The sequence below is a fragment of the Suillus subalutaceus genome, assembly GCF_016647625.1.
Source record: "Suillus subalutaceus strain FC151 chromosome Unknown DFJ58scaffold_94, whole genome shotgun sequence".
Taxonomy (NCBI): domain Eukaryota; kingdom Fungi; phylum Basidiomycota; class Agaricomycetes; order Boletales; family Suillaceae; genus Suillus; species Suillus subalutaceus.
The window spans coordinates 55,207-75,194 of record NW_024540343.1 but is presented as its reverse complement, the minus strand read 5'-3'; the positions used below and the strand labels follow the sequence as shown (position 1 = coordinate 75,194).

General features: G+C 47.9%; 5 protein-coding genes across 5 annotated transcripts; 3 read left to right on the top strand and 2 right to left on the bottom strand.

Annotated features, from left to right (window-relative positions):
• Positions 1-752: 752 nt before the first annotated feature.
• DFJ58DRAFT_625490 (uncharacterized protein) lies at positions 753-2,461 on the bottom strand (the record flags this gene model as incomplete). The annotated part of the gene is made up of 2 exons (XM_041381105.1): positions 753-872; positions 926-2,461. Coding segments are annotated over 2 exons (1,656 nt in total), but the record flags the coding sequence as incomplete, so codon positions are not given.
• Positions 2,462-4,930: 2,469 nt separating this feature from the next.
• Positions 4,931-5,546, bottom strand: DFJ58DRAFT_505766 (uncharacterized protein). The gene is made up of 2 exons (XM_041380729.1): positions 5,345-5,546; positions 4,931-5,285 (listed from the first exon to the last, which is right to left on the bottom strand). The coding sequence occupies exons 1-2, from the start codon at positions 5,413-5,415 to the stop codon at positions 5,009-5,011; spliced, it is 348 nt and encodes a 115-aa protein (XP_041241145.1). The 5' UTR covers positions 5,416-5,546; the 3' UTR covers positions 4,931-5,008.
• Positions 5,547-7,032: 1,486 nt separating this feature from the next.
• DFJ58DRAFT_505740 (XPG I-region protein) lies at positions 7,033-10,286 on the top strand. Its single transcript, XM_041380728.1, has 10 exons — positions 7,033-7,178; positions 7,226-7,355; positions 7,433-7,899; positions 7,951-8,584; positions 8,642-8,856; positions 8,917-9,071; positions 9,121-9,308; positions 9,366-9,430; positions 9,485-9,871; positions 9,935-10,286. Exons 2-10 carry the CDS (start codon positions 7,334-7,336, stop codon positions 10,037-10,039), a joined length of 2,238 nt encoding a protein of 745 aa, XP_041241144.1. The 5' UTR covers positions 7,033-7,178; positions 7,226-7,333; the 3' UTR covers positions 10,040-10,286.
• Positions 10,287-10,657: 371 nt separating this feature from the next.
• DFJ58DRAFT_664209 (uncharacterized protein) lies at positions 10,658-11,372 on the top strand (the record flags this gene model as incomplete). The annotated part of the gene is made up of 3 exons (XM_041382420.1): positions 10,658-11,024; positions 11,077-11,138; positions 11,193-11,372. 3 exons carry the CDS (start codon positions 10,658-10,660, stop codon positions 11,370-11,372), a joined length of 609 nt encoding a protein of 202 aa, XP_041241143.1.
• A 4,710-nt stretch (positions 11,373-16,082) lies between these two features.
• DFJ58DRAFT_800499 (uncharacterized protein) lies at positions 16,083-18,328 on the top strand. Its single transcript, XM_041390818.1, has 9 exons — positions 16,083-16,380; positions 16,421-16,490; positions 16,539-16,608; positions 16,659-16,762; positions 16,818-17,061; positions 17,108-17,350; positions 17,377-17,652; positions 17,692-17,809; positions 17,859-18,328. The coding sequence occupies exons 1-9, from the start codon at positions 16,132-16,134 to the stop codon at positions 17,934-17,936; spliced, it is 1,452 nt and encodes a 483-aa protein (XP_041241142.1). The 5' UTR covers positions 16,083-16,131; the 3' UTR covers positions 17,937-18,328.
• The last annotated feature ends 1,660 nt before the right edge of the window (positions 18,329-19,988 follow it).

The following is a 19,988-nucleotide window of genomic DNA, read 5'->3' as shown; positions in this document are numbered from 1 at the left end:
TACGCTGTCAGACTTCGAAAGTTGAAAAACCACTCCCCCATAATCATGCCAGGTTTTAAGGGCTTCTTTTTCGAAGTTGAAAGCAGAACCCGAAGTCGGCAGCGGTCATCTGCCTCGGCAAGACTGAGAATAAAAGGCTTAAGCATTGTACTTATGAGGTCTATTGTGACATACATCGTCATATTGCCAAATTCCACTCGCGAATGATTGTCATGTGTGATCCGTTGAATAGAAGATACTTGTTTGGAATTTTCCGATATTATCTCCAGGCAAACCCAAAGTTTGCGTGGTATTCGATCAACATTTTGTCGATTAGAGCTGAATGGTGTAACGACCCCTCGAAAATCATCAAGGGTTCGACCAGAAAATCGTAGAGACAAAGATAGATCTTAATATAAGTGCTCGTGAGCAACCGTCGTCTAGGCATTGCACTTCAGGTGGGCGTACCTGCCAGTTGAAATGCACCTAAATCGGAATTCAATAACCAACGGCTACACTGGAACCCAGTCAGACACTGATACTGAGCCTAAATCATGATAAAAGCTTACATCCGCCAAGATGCCTAAAACTCCTGGATCCACCTCCTTGAAATGCTGTCCTTGAGATGGTCCTGGTTTCACCAGGGAAGACTGCAGTTCGGACACGGGAAATCGATATGCACCATCAGAAGCTGGACCACACCTGTGGACAAGCACATCAGATCTAGAGTCTAGAGGTTTTCCAGATAAATCTGCGAGTGCCGCTATGATGTAGTAAACCTGTAGGGGGAACAGGCTGATGGGATCAAAATATAGGATGATCATTTGTTCTGCAGTCTCAAGCGACCTGTTTATCAGTGTAAAATCACGATGTCGCATATTCGGGGCCCATCCCTAGCATTTCATAGTGAGAAGAGATACCCGTTTCAACAGATACAAGAACTCACGACAACCGCTGCGCGGGCTTTCCGTAAAGTTGTTGGAGCATCGCTGAGCTCTCCCAGGAGACACAAGACCTCAATCCATTGCAGGATGTGCATAGAGAGAAATTTCTCTAATGCGGAGACAAGTATACCATCGACATTTCCATGAGACAGATGGTGCACCCAGTTACGACAAGCATATTGCATGCTTTCAGGAAGCATGGCGTCTCGTTTATGCCAGAACTGACTGACTTCGACGGCCATAGTTGTGTGGTCCGAGAGATCGCATACGTTTGCCTTGAGTGTACGTAGAATCGCAAAACATTGGAGTGCGAGACCCCTATGAATCTTTGTAGGCTCGATGTGATGGGCACGACAGCGCATTGGGTCCGCGAAAAACTCGATTAGTGATGAATGATAAGGTTGGATGGGGATCTCGGGTTGTTCGGGTGAAACGACTAGAATCGATGAAAATTCTTCTAGAGCAAGGTTGAGCCCCTCGCTCTGATCCGAAGGGAAAAACCGTAAGAGTTGAGAACGTGAGAGCGGTTGTGCCAGATTGATGATATTGATCAGATGTCTGACCAAAGTGCTATTATCCCTGATGATATCCTGGTACATGTGATCCAGGTCAGCGTAAGCGTCTGCCGTAGCACCGGGTGCCGTAAGGAACGCATCCAACCTCGAAGGAGGATATTTTTTCGGGTGGGAAATATATTTCATCGCTATGGATGCGCATAGAAATGAGTTCCCGACCTTGACAGCGAGATTATCCATTTGACAAGGAGATGGCCACTCCGGTACGTCTCCGAGACTAAATTTACGAGAATCGATGACTCGCTGGAGTCCGTACGCAAGGAAGCGACGGATGTCTGTGTGCGTTTCCCCATCATCATCCTGCAAAGAAAGCTCTTGAATATCTCCGAAACCTTGCTTAGGAGCTCCTTCATCGATGCGCAAGCTGGGACGGCTAGCTAGAATGATGTGGACGTCAAGCGGCTTCTCTCCAAGGACCCTGCATGTGCGTATGGCTTCCGCTAGTAAGCGTGCCACCCGTACAGCCTCGACGGGGGAGCAGGATTCATCCAGTGCATCGATGATGAATGCTACAGGAGGCCTGAATTGGAGTCTCCAAAGATGTTTGGTGATGAGACATTGGATCTGATCCTTTCGAGCTTTGAGATCTGATAGTAATGCAGGATCATCAACAATGGTTTTAACGATCTCGCTTTTCACCGCAGGAAACGCAAGTGCCAACTGGTAGGCAAGAGTTGGCACGATATAATCGCACATTGTAGTATCCACACTATTGTGCGAGAAGAAGAAAGTTCCTGCGAGACGTCCCTGTCTCCGTAGCTCGTCTGCAATCGTGAACAAGATGGATGTTTTGCCTGAGCCTGGAAAACCATGCAGCCAGACATGTTTTTGGTTCTTCTCATCCACTATCTGCCGGATGCTCTTCAGAATAGTGGTTCGCGTGTTTTCAAGACACGGAGAGAGTGCTCGTGGTTCAGCATTGTATATAGCGCGGTGCACTGCAGCTTTCACCAGACGCTCCCATGCGTGGTCGTACGGTGTTTTCAATTGCTATTAGATGTAGAACCATGACGCTTGGTGAGTTCACAGTATGTGAGACGTTAGGTGCTAGGCTCACCTTCCTGCTGCATTTCACGGAATAGCCTGGTATCCTAGACCTGAAGTTCGAAAAAAATGGTGCTCATGAGTGAACTCGAATTTGGGCGCCTAATCGACTATTCGCAGATCTATTTTGAATTTGGTTGACTTCTTCCGAAAGCTGTGAAGCACGTAATGACAAGTTGACACAGCTAGGAGTCAGAACATTTACTTCGAAGTTCCTACATCATATCTCCATTTGAGGGTCAGAAGAATGTGAATCAAGAGGGTACGATAAAGGCGAATTCGAATTAATGTTGTCGACGCGCGAGTCTTCGCCTTTGGGTGGATTATGTAGTAGTACTACCGCCGGCCGCGTGGCGGCCCTGCCAGTGAGGGTCCAGGCCCGGGGAAGTACAAAGGGAGGCGAAGGTTGCGTGCACTGTGAACATTACTCGATTATTCCTTACACGACGGCTATCTTCATTCGGAGTCTACCATGGTCCATTAGAGGTCTGTCTAGTAGCATGGGAGTCTCCGGTCTTGCGAGACTAACAACTTTCAAGTTGTCACTGCAAACCCTGGACCACAATATGCTTAGTAAGCAAATTCAACTGTAACATAGAAAGTTCGATACTTAGTACTTAACGCGTAACAACTCTTGAAAGCTTGGTACTCTCTTGATCGCACAGCTGTGCCACAGGATCTTGATTCCAATAGACGTATTCTACACAACACCCCACCAACCCAACAGCAACATGTACTAATCAAACTGACAACGAGCTATTCCACGATCGTCGCTGGATGCCATTACAATATACTTGGCAAAGAATGTCATGGAGGGCGGAGAAGAGGTGCAGCACACTGTTAATTATTGCCACAACCGAGTTGGTGTAGCGCTGGTCGCAGATCTGAGCAAGATCTTTCGTTTACATGACACTTGCAAACCGCGAGGGTTATATGTGAAATACACCCCAAATGAGCCTTAGCTTGAAGCTTGAAGATCAGATGCACAATTTCCTCGACTGCAAACCAAACACGCACTATCGGTCCCATAGTTGATTCGATGACGAGGGGCGTCTGCTCATACTTTGCACCTCTCGCTCATGACGTGCGTGATCCTTTTCTATTGTATTTTTAGTTTTTCATCTGTCGTCCATAGAAATTGCAACCACTTCCTACGCAGAAGAGTTAGAATAGAACGTCGCGCGCAATCTCCTTGCCGATTTAGATTTCGTCAAACCCAACCCAACCTTATGAATCAGTCGACCAGCACAGAGTAGCGAGAATGGAACATTGCCCGCAACAAAACTATCCTAGCCGACTTAGGAATTTCTCCTTTCAAGCCAACCACTGTGTCTAGTATGCAGAAGAGCGAGGACAGAAGCAAGTTAATTACACGCTAGGCGATCACTTGTCTATTCATCGTTATTTGATTCACCGCGAAAGAGCTATTCTCAAATATAGCCCATGTCACTTCATACGCACGGACAGACGTTTCCTATCTCCTCGAGCCGCGGCGGATGGTTCAGTGGGCGCGGCATCCCGGTCAAATCGCTTCTCTTAGAAAATACACACGCTCACCAAACACTGTAGAATGCATGTAGCTGGTACTGGTATTTTACGCCTGGATATGCGAGTGCTGACTTGTTCGGATGCATGAGGGCAGGAAGGAGGATGGACAGGAAATAGGTTTTTTGAGACCACTATGAGCACCGGGAGTTTGAAGTGGTACTATGAGATGATGCACATTGTATTTGCGTCTGCTGCTTGTATATGATCACGGTTAATTAGAGATTTCTAAGACCATGACAACCACTGCGCCGCAAGTCCGAATGAGGAAAACACCAAGTCCCCGAAATTACATTGGCGGAGTGTTTATATACACGGTCAGCGCTTCAGCTATCAAACCACGAGACCTGCTGGTTTAAGGTTATGGCACCCAGTCGGGTTTGCAGACGTCCTATAGTCCAATATCACAGTTAAGCAGGTGCAGTCGCCATATAGAATTCAGGGAGTAAGTATTGTAAGTTACTTGTCACTTGGGAATGATAACAGGTGACCTACAACTTAGCTTCAGCACCCAGTGTTCATGGCTATCGATCCCCTCAGGCTATCAATCTTCTGACACCATAATGGAAAAGGAGTATGATATCAGCGAGATTCGTCGGAAGGTGAGGTCGAGGACGAGACAAAGTACACGTACCTTGTCTGCCTATTCAGTCTGTGAGAACACATTCAATGACCTTCGTATCGCACCTGATATACATACATAAGCTCTCAACAACTCCGAGGAAGAGAGCTTCTGCGGGAGGTTCTGGTGAGCACGCTTCTTGACACAAACGGATAAATACTGACGGTACGCTACCTGATAATACCATTCCTTTACACAGCTTATTCTGCTTGTTGACATGCCCGGGTATTTTAACCTATTCCACGAACACGAAGACAACGGATGGACAATGGCATCTAATTCAAGCCGCCTAAGCGATTTTAAGCGAAGACTTGCCGAAAAGTTCTTGACGCTGAAAAAAAAAACAGGATTCCAATATCTAAACCTACAATAGCTGTCGTTCGTGGGTGAATATTTGAATTGTGTTCCTTGGAAAGTGCAAAGGCTGAGGTAAAAAAAAATAGAACCACTCGCTTGACAAGCGAATGGATCATCATCACGAAGGTTTCTCGCGGAATGCCGGCAGTGAGCAACACGCGAATATCGTCACGACGCCGTGAGTTTGAACAGGCTCGAGGCTCGTGAGTGCCAGTGATGCTGTATTCGCTTCGGTTGACAAGAGTTGATCGTTGATGAGAAAGACTAATTAAACTCACAGGCGCTGTGCAAGATATCTTGGTCGTGATCCCAGCGAGCTCGCGTACATGCTAGTAGTATACACGGTCATCGTATCTGGAGATCGCCGAACGCCAACCGCCGGGTTGCATGGCAGGCATGGCCCCAGTCCGATCAGATACTCAAATGTAGACGGATCTGCGCTTCTGATGCTGAGACTCGAGATCTTCTTGCCGACCAACAGCATCTCACACTGCTCGCGTCCAGAGAAGTGGACTCTCCAGGATTTGTTTTTGCTCTCTTAGGGCCAGCAATAACTCTAACGTCGTCGAAACAAGGATGGCCCATCAGCGCACCACAGTGACGAAACATTTAGACGAGTAAATCAAGTGCCCGGAGCATATTCAAACTGTGGGGCAGACAAGCCCAAGGTTTCCCGTACAATATTATGCGTTCGGCGCTAAAGTTCGCGTACAACTCGAAGACAATACTGTGGGAGGCAAGATCCAAGGAGACGCAAACGGCCGAGAGATGGGTCCTGCCAGCGCGCTCGCTTATTCCGGAGATACTTGCCATGAAACCACAGCCGTTGCATATGGGTAGAGCACAGCATAATAAAGATGAAACCGTTGGCGAGAGATCTAAACCTGAAATCTGAAATACAGCTCGAGCTTCATGCATCATTCCGGAGCAAACTCCCACCAAGGCCCTATTACGATCACCGCATCGACTATTGTGCAGTCGTGGGGCCAACGTAGTGGCTGCCTCTCAGGAGGTATCAGGTTGCAATAAAGGCAATCCTGTGTGGAAGGACTAGACTTGAAACATCCTAAAGCAAGGGCCTAATAAGGCTCCATTAAAGCCGTTGGATCGACTTTGCTGTGTAGTCATGGGGCCTGGGTGTGACCGTCTCTTAGCAGTTATCAGATCCCATAGAAAAGAAACCCTATGTGTGTGAACGAACGTTATCAGATTAAACGCTCACACAGTGTTAAAATGGTACTTTCCCGAGTGGTAACCTGTAGTAACAGAAGGCGTGACGTCCCCGTCTGGCCGAGCAACCTTTTAGGCGCACTCAGTTTGATCGTTTATACCCGCACCAAATGTCATCATCGGTAGTAGAACACATCAATTCGGAGACAGACTGAAACCATGCTTTAAGGTGGCCAACTTCATCTGCCTTAGACCTGTGGCGCTTGTTGGAAACTGACTGCACTGCCGTGCTTCAGGACCCTTGAGCTCGTCACGAGAACAAACTAGCCAGATCCAGCTGAGGTTGTTCACAGGCACTGGTGTCTGTTTCGCACAGGATCCGGAAATTAAAGCGCAAGAAGAAAAACAAAGGGGCTTCTTGACTTATCAGATAAATGTTGAACGCCCTTCGAGTCGGCAAAAACATCGGCGTGGTATAATGCATAGCCGCAATGACCGCAGTAGCGGCATGCCCCACTAGACTGTCACCACGCCCCCCTTCATAGGTGCCCCTTCATGAAATTACTGGCCTTGCGTAGTAACTGAACAACATTTGACCAAATGCGTGACGCGCAACAACTGGCAGCCTTGATATCTCAACGAGACAGCAAATCTGCACCAAGACCCCGTGAGCAGCGGATTTAGCAATGAACCCACATGTTGGCAATCTAACAAAGCGGTGAAAGCCCTGGCCCAGAATTCTCAGATGGACTAGGACGAACCACAAGTTCCTGTGTAGAATGGGGTTAATGACATGAATGGCAATGTCATACACATTCAAATTGGCGCCACATTGATGAAAGTATTGACAAGACGTGTAACTTGGCGGAAGTTCTTGGATGAGAATGCAGCCTTCAGTCCTGAGCTGACAATTTGGACGTGGCATTGAGCAAGGTGTTAATTGTAAGTACTCCACTGGATTATCCCTGCAAGGCCTGAGTAAGAAGCAGAGAAAAACCCTGCGCGCTTACATAATCTGAAAGTTGGTTGCCTTGTTGCACGTTGTTCAAGTACTCAAGTTGGTACGACGAGCACAGTGAGCTCATTCAAAGACTGCGATGCCCATCAAGCACCTGGAAAGTACGTTTTATTTCCCATCGAATGTAGGAGTAGAAGAACTGCAGTTAAAATTGACGTGTAACCTAAAAACGAAACAGACTACCTCTCCGAGCGGAAGCACACACAGTCATTTGCTCTGTCTGTGTTATCCGACTCACGGCTAGGAATTGATGCTTCTTACTACCTCAAAATATTGACGGATAACCCACCCTCACGCGAGCCTCTTCTCGCTGCGACTGGTGGCTTGCCCTTGGCGCTAACGACACGCATCGAGTCTGATTTGCGTACGCTCGAAAAACTACGAATAAAACCTGTGTTCGTTTTTCCTGGCCTTTTACCAAGCAAGCGCTGGAAGCAATACCAACATCACGTGGAGCACAACGATGGATGCAGGGACCGGAGGGATGCTTGGGCAAAATACGAGGCTGGCCAGGAAGAATCCGCTATAAAACTGTTCGAGGGCAGAAGTGGGCTCCAGCAATGGGACTTATGGCGCATGGTCTTGAGGATATTCAGACATAGGAATGTTGAGTTTTTGGTTGCTCCATACGTCGCTTGGGCTCAGGTAGGCCGAAACCATCTCTTGCTGGATACTCTGCTGATTCATCCTGAACAGTTGATTTATATGCAACGACACCCGAAATCATATATCCATGCGATCTTTGGACCGACAGACACCCTACTCTATCCAGGTGTAGACAAATTGATTACTTCGCTGGATCTCACCTCTGCGACACCATCTTTTTCCTTCGTATCCAAACGCACTATCTTGAATGACTTGGGCCTTAGCGAGGACCAATTCCTTGATGTTGGCATCCTTGTTGGTTTCGAGCACTCGCCACCATTTCCACCAACTGTGCATGAACAAGCATTGAAGGCTACGGTTGACATGGTCAAATACTACAAGTCTGGCCATGCTGCCGTTTCTGCATTCGCGGAACATCCCGCAGTCAAGAGTATGCAGTATCCCGATCAGTACGCGCGCACGCGCTCGATGATCAAATACTCTCTCATATTCTCTTCTGAGGGAAGTGTTACGCCACTTCCCCTTGCAATCACCACACCAGCACACGGTCCTAATCATCCCCACCATCCGACAGCTGCGGATATTCCTTCAGATCTTCATGAAATATTCACCCACCGTCTTCCCGACGAAATCTATTTCTATCTCTCACGTGGACTCTTGGGGCCTCAAGCGCTCGTTTGGTTGACTAGTGGTCAGATCGTCGAACCACCACCGCTTGATAACGGTGAGACAACTGAGTACAAGCGGTTTGTCAAGGAGGTTATCACCGATGGCCAGACAGGGCCACGCGCGACCGCTCTCGCGCTCATTAGCAGCGTTTCCCATCAATTTTGGAACAATCGGAAAGTTGCGGGCAACTTTTGGTTTGAGAGCCCCGCACCTCACGGTCAGAAGTTTGTGCAACATAATTCACCACAAACTGTACAGCTTGCCGAACGCGTGGCGGGCTGGAACGTTAGCTATGCAATTGTGGAGGAAGAGCTCCGGAGACAGAACGTGAGTTTCCGAAGTCGCTTATGAGTCGAGTCACCTGACAGTCTGGGTTGGTTGATGCAGTCTTCCACCATTGATTTCGCACTTTGCCTTGGAGCGACAGCAACGGAAAAACTTGCATCGCGTACCAAGGGAAAGTCAAGCGTCCCGAATGGGCAATTGGACAAAAAGGATGAGGTCGTCGCTAATGTGGTATGGCGGTTCCTGGAACTCAGAGGGTAAGCGCTGCCCTGCCAGCCTAGCACTCTTGTGACACTGCCACCATAGATTCCTCCTCAACTCTCACACACACTCGCCACTAGCGCGCGCCATGTACACCGCAATTAAACAAGCCCGTTTGAATGACAAATTCCAGGATCCTCTGTATCTGTTTCTGGAGCTGGTAAGGGCTGGGGTAATGCACGGTCACTTATGGTCAGGCCGAGCGTTCAGTGGGGGACCAAGTTTCGGGACCGGTGAGCGGAACTCACATACAGGATTTCTTTGGATTGATAAATGATTATCCCACGCAGATGATGAGAAATCTTGCATGCTGCTGGTCATGAGAGTGCTCAGCATCGTGCCTTTGAACTTCAAGGTAATTTTTTTCCATATCTGGCGAATCGCACCTTGATGCTATTTCCTAATCTAGCCACAACCATGGTCGGCACCATTATCACGTGAATTACTGGTATTCAACTCATTTGTGCGTTCATTGACTCGGGCGCTTCGAACGCTACTTGAGGTGACGACACTGAACATGTTACTGCGTTCGGACGCACGCCGAGCACGGGAAGATCTTTTGGACATTACTATCTCCCTGCCTTTCCAATCGGAGGTAAACACTGGATTCGGAGTACTTGCCAAGGTGTACCTGGATGCCCTGACACACCTCAATAATCAAACGCGAGTACTAGACCCTAACGCAGAAGGCGTTAGAGAGTCGAAGGCGATGGCCCTTGAGATATGTGAAGACACGTTTCCGGGAGTGAAAAACCCGAAACAAGAAGTGGAACGAGGATTCCGGTTCTGGGACATTGTTAGTAACTTTGTTTGATTGTAGAATCACCCGTTGGCTAACATGTGTTGTTGTGGTTGACAGGCGCTGTCTGCCATGAGGCAACTTCACTCAGAGGGTGCTGTCCTTCGCGAGTTGATTGACCAGTTTGAAGCAGCGGAGGCGTGGCTTGCGCCGATGCGGCCATGAGATTATCGATTGGGCATGTCCAAGATTGAATATGATAGGCACTTGATTGACACTTGAAAATATTTTTCGATCGCACTGAGGGTGGGTGTGGTGAGCCCTGTTGAGGTGTTGTGTAGTTTCGAATAGAATATAGCCTATTGTGACAGTGCGATTTATTCGGAAGTAAGGAAGCGATCAATTACAATGGAACACAAAGGCCGTTAGAAAGGATACAAGGAGCGACGGAGGAGACGATGGGAAAGGAATGGAACATGGAGAGGGAGGCATGGGAAGTAGAATACCTTGAAAAGGAAATACAGATACTGCTGAGATGGTGGGATGTTACTGAACCCATCTTAGATCTCAGATGTTCAATGATACCTAATCTGGAATGACGCCAAGAACAGGATATCTAAAAGTAGTAAGTGGGCCATCTCGCTGTTTATCGCCCGATCCCCAGGTTTCTGACTTCTCAGGGCTCTGCTTCGCTTTTTTTTTGAACAGCTGCCACACAAATCTACAATCGAATATGCATGTCGCTCGCGTGGCGCCTCTCCATTCAAATTTAAGGTCCACCTGATTCTCAATCTTTACACTTGACACCCCCCACTTCTATCACAAATGTTCGACCAATACACCATGCTACACTCTGGTGTCTCACCTCATATCTTTGATCCTTACAAGGAAAAGGTCAACCCAGGTCATCTCTATGTCCGTCAACCCCACGACGCCATCCAGATCATCCAGCTCGTAGAGGCTTCACCTCCTCCACGTCGTGACATCGACTCAACCTCATATGGCTTCTCCTCTGGATCCTCATATCCCTCTACATCAGACTCAGAAGACGAGGAGGATTGCTCATCATATTGTTCCTCTTTTGTTACCCCTCCCCATCCTTCCCAGGACAGAGAACCTGTCGTTTGGACAGATGATACATATGATGTTCGCATGAAGCGCATACATAATTGGAGGGATAATTCGATAAAAGCAATGAGCGCTTCAGCCGGTATGTTCTTTCCCCCCATCGTCTACTGCGCTCTTGACTAAATCATCTATAGCAGAGCACCGCTCACCATCACTAAAACGAAAGTTGAATCAAAATCAGACTGATGATGATCTTGTGAGTCTTCATTGTGGTATGCCTCGGACTTCGTATTAAGCTCACACTCATCAGGTCTCGCACACCCCAAAAAGATCACGCTCGCGGGATCCCCATAACGCATCCAGATTGCTCGGCCATTCATGTACTGCGTGCGATACCCCCTTCCCATCGAGACAAAGCCTGCGACAACATGGTCGCACCCCTTATATATCTGAGGCTTGTCGGATAGCGGTCGAATACAATTTCGAATAACCGCCTACTCTTTGCATTGATTGTCCCATTTTCGTCCCCAGTTATGTTTACTCTTACGACGATTATGACCCTAGCATTTGCATTGCTGTACGATAACCCACAATTATTTTTTTATTCATCTTCGGTATCGTACACACTCATTTACCCATACTGTGTACCACCAACGGATGAAGTTGAAGCCATGTTTGTTTCTGTACATTATTGATCACTACAGACCTGACCCTCTTAATTATACCATATTAGTTCACTAGTACTTCCACACCTACTAGGGTCGATACCCTCCGTGTCAACAGACATGATACAATGAACTTTGCATTTGACTGTGAATCTCAGAGTCCGAAATGACGTTCTGCGGAGCAAGCATGGGAATGGGAATTGGCTGTACGAGTCATGATACATCATGATCTTGTATTCTCCATCTTCCGCAGCGCCGGAGCATCACTATCACTCTTTGACCACTCCTGGCCACTCCCGCTCCCACGTAGAGGACGGAAAGGTCTCGGTCTGTTGGGTGCAACGGGGTGCAACCGTGTCTCCCCTTGTGATCAACTCCGGAGCCAAGTTAGTGCCTGTGACCCACACAAATATGGATAGTTTTTCTCTCAAAGATACGGGACCGACGTGGCAGTGGCCCACTTGCTAGTAGTAGGCTGCACAGTTCAGCACAATGCCTCCAAGTTCCTGTTATTGATCGGAGTCGATGCTACCCCCGCAGTTTGACGCTCGACCGGTAATTCACCATCCGAGTCCGGAAGTCTTCCAAACTTGTGAAAGCTTCCTTAAACTTTACTCCCCGAAAAGTCGAGGAAGGCCTATTCACTGACGTACATATTGTGACAAGGACGTGCGGCAGTAGGCCCTTCGAAGCTTCGTTCACATGCTTGAAAAAGACCTTCCAATGCCTTGTATAACGTGACTGGGAGTGGCAGAGCAGAGCTTGGAAGGTCTCGATGATCTCCGCACCTGATGCGAGTACCCACGACGATCAAGGAGATTGCATTTGGATTTTCTCATCCTACTTGCCCGTAGACGACTGGATGGCTCGTACGACAGATGAGTCCGTTTTTACTCAGGCGCGTAACCCCGCACTTTGCTGGCTGACAGTTGTGTCTCTGTACCTCAATGGACCCAGTCCAGTGTCCGATCACGAATACTTTCCCGTGAAGCAATGAATTATGAACGCAGCAAGGTACCTGTCAAAAACCCAAAACATATACATTGGCCTAGACAATGGATCGTTCCGAATGCAGAGTAATCCCCGTCCAGTGTGAGAAGTACCCTTCTTGCTCCAGTGCACCGCTGTTGTGAGAATGGTTTTAGCCTATGTATATACCTGGGCCTTGGTCGCTCATTTGACCAGCTCATGAGCGCTCCTTCTGGGATATCCCGATTTACATGATAGCCGAGTCTCTCCACCAATTAGAGTACGCTCGTTTTCAACGGAAGAAAGCTCACGTAAACGTAAAGGCCAAAAAGCCCTGCAGCTGGCAACTTGATCACGACTATCAGCTGGAGAAGTACACACTAGATAGCCCTTTGACAGCAAAAGGCCGTCAATGTTGTGTGTGGGTCGTGGCTTCTCCCGCGCGGTTAGAGCTTCTACCCTGCCCCGGACGAAGTCACGAGAGCTCTCAAAACTAAAAGGCATTCCCATGGCCCTACCGAACTACGTTCAACGACACGGCACTTTGGCTTCGCACTCACGTCAAGAACCACATCATTCTCCATTCAGCTCATGTCCGCCCTCGGATTGCCGTTGCTTGCCCATCGATAGACCGTACTCCACGGGCGCTTACACGCTCTCAAGTCTAAATTGATTCTCGAGAACAATCAGGAAACAGATCCGAGAAAACACCCTAGAACGCTATGTTTAGCTCTCCAAGCCAATCTACTACGCGAGTTCATCGATCATCGTGTTCATCGATCCGCTGTTGTCCGACTCAATCATGAATTCGACGGGCTTCCATCGTATCATAATGAATGTGAGTATACCAAGTCGTTTCGCGGATGTACACATCGGTCCGAACGTCGCTACGCTTCAATGCAGGAACGTGTTACGGTGGGAAGACATGTGAGTTTCTCCTTTGCTTGTACATATGTCTTCTTAGCTTTGCTAATTTTGTTGCAGACCCAACTTGCCGAGGGACGGTCCGAGGCCATTGTATGATTGTGTACTCCACCGGCACATATGTCCGTGTAGCGCGAAGACAGCATCAGCATGTCATCGTCATCAGTGCAGGAACGGACGACGGTGGGAACTCTGTGAGCGTCTTGTTAGCTTGTATGATCTCTTGGTCTAATTTTGTTACAAGAAAGCTTGCTGTGAAACGATCCGAGGTAGTCGTGTGCTTGTATGGTACTGCCCGTGGAGCATATCGTCATCATCAGCGTCATCACCACCAATAGAGCTGTCAGGTGTCACAACGCTGGACTAAGCGTCAGTGGACAGCTCATAATATGACGTTCCACATCTACGGAGATGATTTTGAATGCCTCATGGTACACCACTGAAACATTACAAATGTAGCTATTGCTACTCGTGTGTACGAGGTGGTATCGATGATAGTGGCTGCAGGCCTCGAGGCAGAAGCAGAGCTTCTCGCGCCTTTGTGCTACTTTCAGGCGGTGCGCATGCAATACGTTATCGACCGCGGTCGTTCGACCCTTTAAGTACCTTATTTCCATCTCTTCTCATACGTTCCTCCTTGTTCTGTGACTCGCCGTTGTATACTCTCATATTGCAAAATCAGGAAACAGGAAGCTTATGATTTCTCGACAAAACCCCATTTCACACTCACATACGGTCGGTCGGGCCTGCAGGTCGAGGCTACGTTGCAATGCGGCATTCTCAAGCAATGCCTCGGCGCCTTGCACTTTCTAGGGTGCCTACTTATTCTTGGGTACGGTACCGCAGGCGAACACTCTAAACATGTACTAGCCAGGTCATTCGTGACGCTACTAGTAATAACAAGGAACATGCGTAAAAATGGAAGAACGTAGTGCTGGTGCTGGTCGCACTCACACATTCCATTGTAATATTGCATGGGAGCGTTCTTGAGCTATTCGAGCCTGGGAGCGCCTATACCCTTGTAGAGAGTAGCTATATGATACATCGAGGTGATCGGCTAGAGCCTAGAGGTCCACCTACCCACTGGGCATCGACCCAGAAACTCTATGTCTATTTCAAGACCGTGGGCGCGTTTGGCACTCTACAAGCAACCCTTCTAAAGGATGATTCCCTCGGGGTAAATTCACCTATCAGAACACGGCTTGCTTCAAGAACGGTGTAGCATGTTCCTCGACGGGCTATCCCGCCTCACGTGTACAGGTCACTTCGTCTCATGTTATTTGCATCATTGCGAAGGGTATGTATGAATCTGTGATGGGACTGATAATGATGTGATTGTACATTTTAAGCTTCACCTTTTCCATCCATACCTACGGCATGTCGAGCCGAACAACATTTCCCACGATGCCTGGACTTTCTCTGCTGATAATCGTTCATTCATTGCATATAACTGTGGGTGTGAGCGGCGAGCATGAGCCCTATATCAAACCATTCCTGGGTTTAATTTCATAGTACCGTGCGCAGTTTCTTGTTATGTGCACATCGCGATCATTGGAATATGAAAAAGCCATTAATCCAGGGGGCACCACAGATACTCAGGGTTTCTCCATTAGATAGTGGCCTTCCAAGTAGCCTATCATCGTCATTACCATGGAGCTGACCCTGTACGCCACCTACAGAACAGAACATAGTCGTGTACAATGTGTCTCTATCTCAGACGAGTACCGGAACTTGGTTCCCGATCAGAACCAGAGGCAATTTGGTTAATATTCGGTCGGGCACAACCTCGGGGAATTGGTTCACCCACGGTTTCTCGTATCGTCCCGCATCTATGATGAGAGGACAGGCGTTGATCTTCGCGGCGCTTGAAGCTTTGACGATGGTCGCATTCTATAAATGAATCAAGCAATTCGGGTGTCACAGAGAGAGAAGTAGAAGCTAGCATGTGTTATTGTCTCTTTTTCTTCGGAACGCAGTACCGCTACAAAGTACACCCTCTGTGACCATGGCTAGTCTGAAGAAGAACGATCAGAAGGTGGGCTCGTATTTCGGATAAGAACCTAGGAATCGCTCTTATCGACCTAGAATTCGTACTTCTAGAACCAGTTCCCGTTGATCAAGTTATCACTAAAATCAAGTCCCCATCATCTGGACACTTTCCCCTTTAACAGAATGTCATTACCCTCTTTCGGGAGGTTTAAGATTGTCCAACGTGTGAAGGTTGGCTGCGCCTGCTACTTAGCGGTATCCAAGCAGTGATAATGAAAGTCTGCTGCCTGAAACAGAAGTGACTTCCAGTGACGTTGTGACAAAGGCTTTACTTCGCGACAGCATATGCATCAGGGTGTCTGTGGTTGTCTAGTTGGCACTCTTCACATGCAGCAGTAGCCTGTCACGGCCTGCCGCATCAGATAGCGTATTTGCCAAATGCTGCACGTGCTGCCAGCAGCCAAGCGGGCCCTAGCCAGAATCTCCTGCAAGCATGTTGTCATTTGGGGAATGTTGTTATTAATGAAGGTACTCACCTGGTTCATGTCATCACCTTAATAATATTGTGCGGCATAGTCGTACGGTACTATTCCAGCGGAGTATGAAGCCTACACAACGGAGTGTGAAATGTAAACTCTACTGGTCAGGCGTGCCGAAGCGCGCCAATTTCAATATGCTGCATAGCACACTGCCGCAGCGACCATGCAATCGTTCAAGTCAACATTCAAGGCAAATAAGCACTCCAGACTGTCAGATGGCTCGACTTTACCTCTCAGCAATTCCGATACGAGGTCACCTATTTCACGATTTTCACTAACGAGGCGGTGTACTCGCCTTTTAACGGGACTAATCTTGGTTTGCCTATTTCTATTCTTCTCGCGCAGCAGCCCGACTGGGCCATCCCAGCTGCTGGAGCAGTCATTCGCGGAACAGCACTCATTACCCGCCGTTGTACGAAGAATATCATGATTATGAACGACACTTGCCACAGCATAATCTTTCATTGCCTTTCCCAGAGGGGCGCGACGCGAAGTTCTTTTGGGCCGCCAATCATGTCACTAGTATGAATTTGTTATTTTTGCATTCAGGCTAGAGCTTACAACTGCCAGGTTCGGGATGGGGAAATGCCATGCAGGAGCTTGTGATGAATGCGGTACTGGCTCATACAACTAAACGAGCGTACGTCCATGTTTCCATGTCCTTAATTCATCCTCAATATTTCCCGCTAGCTTCGTGTTCGATAATTTCACATGGGAACGAGATTCTATCGATTACTCAACGTTCAATGGCAAACTCATACCTTCACGTATACCTTTGTCAGCTATTATCAGTGGTACGTTATCAGTGCACATCGTCTCCGTTCATGCTAAAGCCGTTCTCTTGTGCAGGCCCCATAATAGGGTCGTCATTTCCCCCCAGGGATGCTGCCCCTCGTGCTGTCTCACGGGAGTACTTCAAGAAAGTTTGCCCAAATCCCACTATCATCGACAGCTGGGATGTGAACGAGCATCTCAGGCTGGACAATAACGTGCCTGCTTTGGAAATATTTGAGAAGTGGGTGGAGAAATTGAATTCCATCGACGACCCATGCGTTGAGATAAAACAGGAGTCATACCAACTATTTGAGATTTGGTAAGTCATCTGGCTGTGCTGTTGTCAGCTCTCAAACTTTCAATAGGCTATTTGGTTCAAAACGCATACTTTCAATCTGGCCTATCCTATCCAAGTCGCCTGTCTTCACAGATTTTTCTTGGTCTCCGCTTATTCTTCAGGCATACGCGGATAATGCTCATTTGTTTACGCCTTCCTCGTTCCGATTTTTCCCCTCGTTCATGCGCCCTTCCAATCAGTCACCAACTCCTACAACACTACACGACGTCCATCCTATTGTCAAAGCAAAGGACCTGGATACTGTAACTGGGTTACTGGCTCTTCATATTCGCCGAGGCGACTTCGCGGTCATTGTTCACATCTTGCTAACTGGTCCTCAGATTGGAACGGGTTCAACCAGTTCTCTGCCCTCCCTGACAAGTTCAGAGTCCCTACAGACGGTGGTTGGGGCGAGACCACGCAGGCAAACACGAACATGTACTTCAAAGCGTGTTTCCCAACGATTGAACAGATTGTCGAGAAAGTCCAGAACGTGGTTGCTGATCAAAGGCGTCTATATGGACCCACAAAGGAGTTGAAGAGCATATACGTTATGACGAATGGAGACGTGGAGTGGCTGCACCGGCTAAGGAGGCTCTTATGCGGGTGAAGAAAATGGGATGCTATTGCTACCAGCAGGGATTTGAAGTTGAGCTGGGAGGCAAAACCTGTCGCACAGGCCGTGGACATGCTGATCGGTCAGCGTGCTCAGGTGCTAATAGGTAACGGGGTACGTTGCGAATTACTTTCCATAACCATTAGACTGACTGGTGTTGTAGTTTTCAAGCTTAACATCCAACATCGTGATGTTGCGCATGTTGGGGGACATTCCTCCGGAAGATAATCGGTTCTGGTGAGGGTGGTTTCCCGTTTATTGGAGTGATGTTGCGTAGCCCTCCTATCTTATTGAGTCACTGACGGCTTCTCCCAACCTTTGGGGTCACTTCACGAATGTCCGGAGTCGGTACTCATGAATGTATCTATTTGTCTAGCCTCCCCACATCGCTACCACTCTTTCACTGTTTGTTTTTGTATATTACTCAGTTATACCCCTTGTCATATACCCTCGGTAATTATTTGCGGAAACACGTATCTCCTCATTCCAGGGCTTGCGAGCCTGCGATGAGTGCTCACATGCACAAGTCCTCAACTCAATGATCGAAGTAGAGATATTCAGGCACCTGGCTCGCTTTCGCACAGCGGGAAATCCTTTCCTTTCTTGCATGTGTTTCTGGCCCCTTGATTATTTGTGGTGCATGTGTTTGTGTTTACATCGGTCTCTGTTCTTTGAAGTCCGGACACATACAAGATACTGAGCAGAATAAACCCCTGGGAAGAAAGGGGCGACTGCATGCGGGAACCAAGGTGACGTTGCAAACGACGTAGGGAAAACAGAGAGTCGGACGTCGCAACCGTTGAGTGAAATCCAGAAAGTAAATGATCCGGTAGCCGCGATGTCAGTACGATTAACATGTCAAGACACGGATCTGTTATCTGTTATATTCCATTAAACTTATGAACAGGTACATTTGAACTGTCATTCGATGATCAGGAGAGAAAAAAAGCCTTGGCCCAAGTTGGGGTAAGCCGCATTGTCAGACACTGCCACCAATGGCACATTCCTCGGTACCGGTTCGAGCTAAGTTCGGACAACATCCCAGCCTATCCCAGCTAACAGATTTATACCTGGAGACTTCCTGCGTGCCGGCAGTTTGTTCTGTCCGTTCAATTCTCTCAGGCGGCCGCTGGAACCTATTGGACATACTAGTGTTTCCTGGTGTGTTTCAAACATCTGAATGTTTCATAGGTGCCGGAATGTTGTATTATATGGCCAGTCAAGTTAGGGCTAGTCAAGTTGGCTAGTCAAGTTATGGCTAGGCAAGTTATGGCCAGTCAAGTTATATCGACACTGCAGTGTATGCATGCCGGAGACTATCCCAGTGAATACCACTGACTTAGATCACCCGAACCCCCTTGATCTATATACGTCCAGCGGTATTCACGAATCTAATTGAAAAGTTTTTTAGAGCGCATGTGCATTCGGTGCCGAAAGAACACTCACAATTCACACCCATGACTTGTCGGAGTGCCAGAAATCAATAGATTGCTTCGTGGGCAAAGGGATATGTGTAATTGATACTGTACGGATCTACGGCGATAGTATCTCGGAGGAGGTATGTCCCATGTTCGTATCTATTCATGAGGCACTTATCTGAGAAATGCACTGGCAGTACTTTGGCCAACTGGATATCAAGGGCCCCCGCGATAGACACCAAGTCAGTCAGTCGCCCTTGTGTAATTTCGGAGTGGATGTTCACCACTAGTGGTCTCACAGGGCTGCAGTTTATAAGCCGAGCGATCATTCTCCCCAGAGATTCAGAGGGCCACAAACTTCTTTGACAGCCCTTGCAAGCTCCGTATAAGATCCGCGTGTTTCTTGCATGTACCCGACCGGAGCATATCTTATGATGAAATGCTTCGAGGTGTAAATGAACTGTATCAGGAAGGCCTTTCCATGTGCCTCTAATTTAAACAGAGTCCCTAGCTGATTAGCGGAATACACCAGCGATGAATTTGGCCCTGAGTCATTTTACAGTTGGAGGCAGGTGAGCTGTGACGCCACTAATGCTGTTACTAATACTGAACTTGTCTAATTTAGTTCTGAAACAGGTGGCAGAGATAGTGACGATTGCCAAGAGTAATGGGGTGGATCATACCGAAGGTCTACGAGGGGTTTTACAATGCCCTGGAGAGGAACGTTCGAGTCCGAGTCAGTTGATATTCCAGAATCTCACGTACACCTCTCAAACTTATCCTTTCTGTTAAGACTGTTCCCTTGTTACGGAAATTTGGGATTCGATTCTATGGGAGTCCTCTCTGGCGTACGCTAAGTTTACCTTGATATCTTT